Raw genomic sequence first — 1,540 nt, forward strand, 5'->3', positions numbered from 1 at the left:
GAAGGAAGGAAGGAAGGAAGGAAGGAAGGAAGGAAGGAAGGAAGGAAGGAAGGAAGGGGGAGAGAATGGAAGGAAGGGAAAGAAGGAAGCGAGGAAGGGAGGATTGCAAACTGGAATAAAATCTGCAGCCGCATTCAGAAACTTACTGGGCTTGAGAAAAACAGTTTAAGAAAAGAAAGGGGGAGGTGTCCAGAGAGGGAAGGGAATTCACAAATGTAGCCTCCTGCCAGAGCCGGAGCAGCGCCGTGGCTGCGAAGCTCCAGGGAGAGAGGCGTGGGGCATCTTCTTTGCCACTTACCTAGTCCCCTGTCTACAAAGCTAGTGATCGTATTAGCCGACTTGGAAGACTGGAAAAAGCTGGCATTGATGCCCAGCTTCTCGGCGATGGAGTAAGTCCTGTAGATTGACAGCATGTACTCGTGGGGCACCACGCGCGGGCCCCTGCCGGGAGGCTCCTGCGCTTGGGGCTGCTGCGGCGGCCGCCGCCGGGGCTCATCCCGGGGCCGCGGTCGTGGCTCGTGGCGCTCCAGGGGCGCCCGGGCAGTGGTACTGTCTCGTGACGCCCGCGGCATCTTCCCTTCCTTGCGGCTTCGCATTCCCTTGGCGGAGCCCAGCTCCGCGGACGACGAGGAGGATGAGATGGAAGCCTGCTGGAAACCGGGCAAATCCCACAGGAAACTGATGAGGAAGACGGCCGACAGCAGGACTCTAGGAGTATCCATGGCGAGCGAGTGGCAGCGTCTCCCGGAGAGGCGGCGGCGCAGGGCGCGAGGGGCACGGAGCGGCTGGACAGCGGCCGGGGCCCGGCTCCTCGCGCGGACTCCGAGTGCAAGGAGCCGGGTCCCAGCCACACAAACTCCGGCCCTGCCACGCCCCCTCCCGCCCCTCGCCGGGAGGGGAGGGGAGGGGAAGGAAGGGAGGGGAGGGGAGAGGAGGGGAGCGGAGGGTGGGAGGAGAGGCGGGTGGTGCGGCCAGGAGGTGTAGGGGAGAGGGGCCGCCGTGTGTCGGTGTGGCTGGGAGGCGCAGCGCCCCCGCGGGACGCGCGCGGGGTTGCCGGGCGGCGTGCGCAGAGCGGGCCCGGAGCGCTGGGCGGAGGAAGGCGGGCGCGGCCGCCCGGCGGCGGAGAGGCCGGGAGCATCCACAGCGCCAGAGTCCCCCGAGCACTGTCGAAGCTCGGTACCCCCGGGGCACCGCGCGGGCCCTAGGGCCTCGCGGGTCGCCTCCACTGTCCGGGGAGCGTGCGGCCCGGGAGGAGGGAAGCGGCGGTGGCGTCCCCCAGAGACGGCTCCCGGCCGGCGCCTCTGCAGCGGACTGCGCTCTGGCTCCGGGTGGTGGTGGTACCGTCTTTCCTCGGCCCCAGCCTCCAGGCCGGCCGTTCACTGCCTTCAGGGGCCAGCCCGGGGCCAGCGAAGCCTCGCCGCGTCCCAGGCGCAGGGCCCAGCCCCGAACAGCCCCATTCTCTCGGTGGGGTACCGCTCTCCACAAAGACAGGGCGTCTGTTCCCGACCCTCGAGGTCAGGCAAAGGCCACGAGTCTTTAG

The 1,540-nt window shown here is 67.9% G+C and overlaps 1 protein-coding gene across 1 annotated transcript in view; it reads right to left on the reverse strand.

The window, feature by feature from the left end:
- Positions 1–722, reverse strand: part of GDF6 (growth differentiation factor 6) — a 16,461-nt gene extending 15,739 nt beyond the window's left edge. Inside the window, exon 1 of the mRNA XM_025870861.1 lies at positions 299–722. Within this exon, the coding sequence (XP_025726646.1) occupies positions 299–722 (424 nt within the window). The remainder of the gene's footprint in view (positions 1–298) is intronic.
- Positions 723–1,540: the final 818 nt, after the last annotated feature.

Source organism: Callorhinus ursinus, unplaced genomic scaffold (assembly GCF_003265705.2).
Source record: "Callorhinus ursinus isolate GAN/ISIS: 27379988/994484 unplaced genomic scaffold, GSC_fseal_2.0 scaffold5, whole genome shotgun sequence".
In the NCBI taxonomy this organism is placed as follows: Eukaryota; Metazoa; Chordata; class Mammalia; order Carnivora; family Otariidae; genus Callorhinus; species Callorhinus ursinus.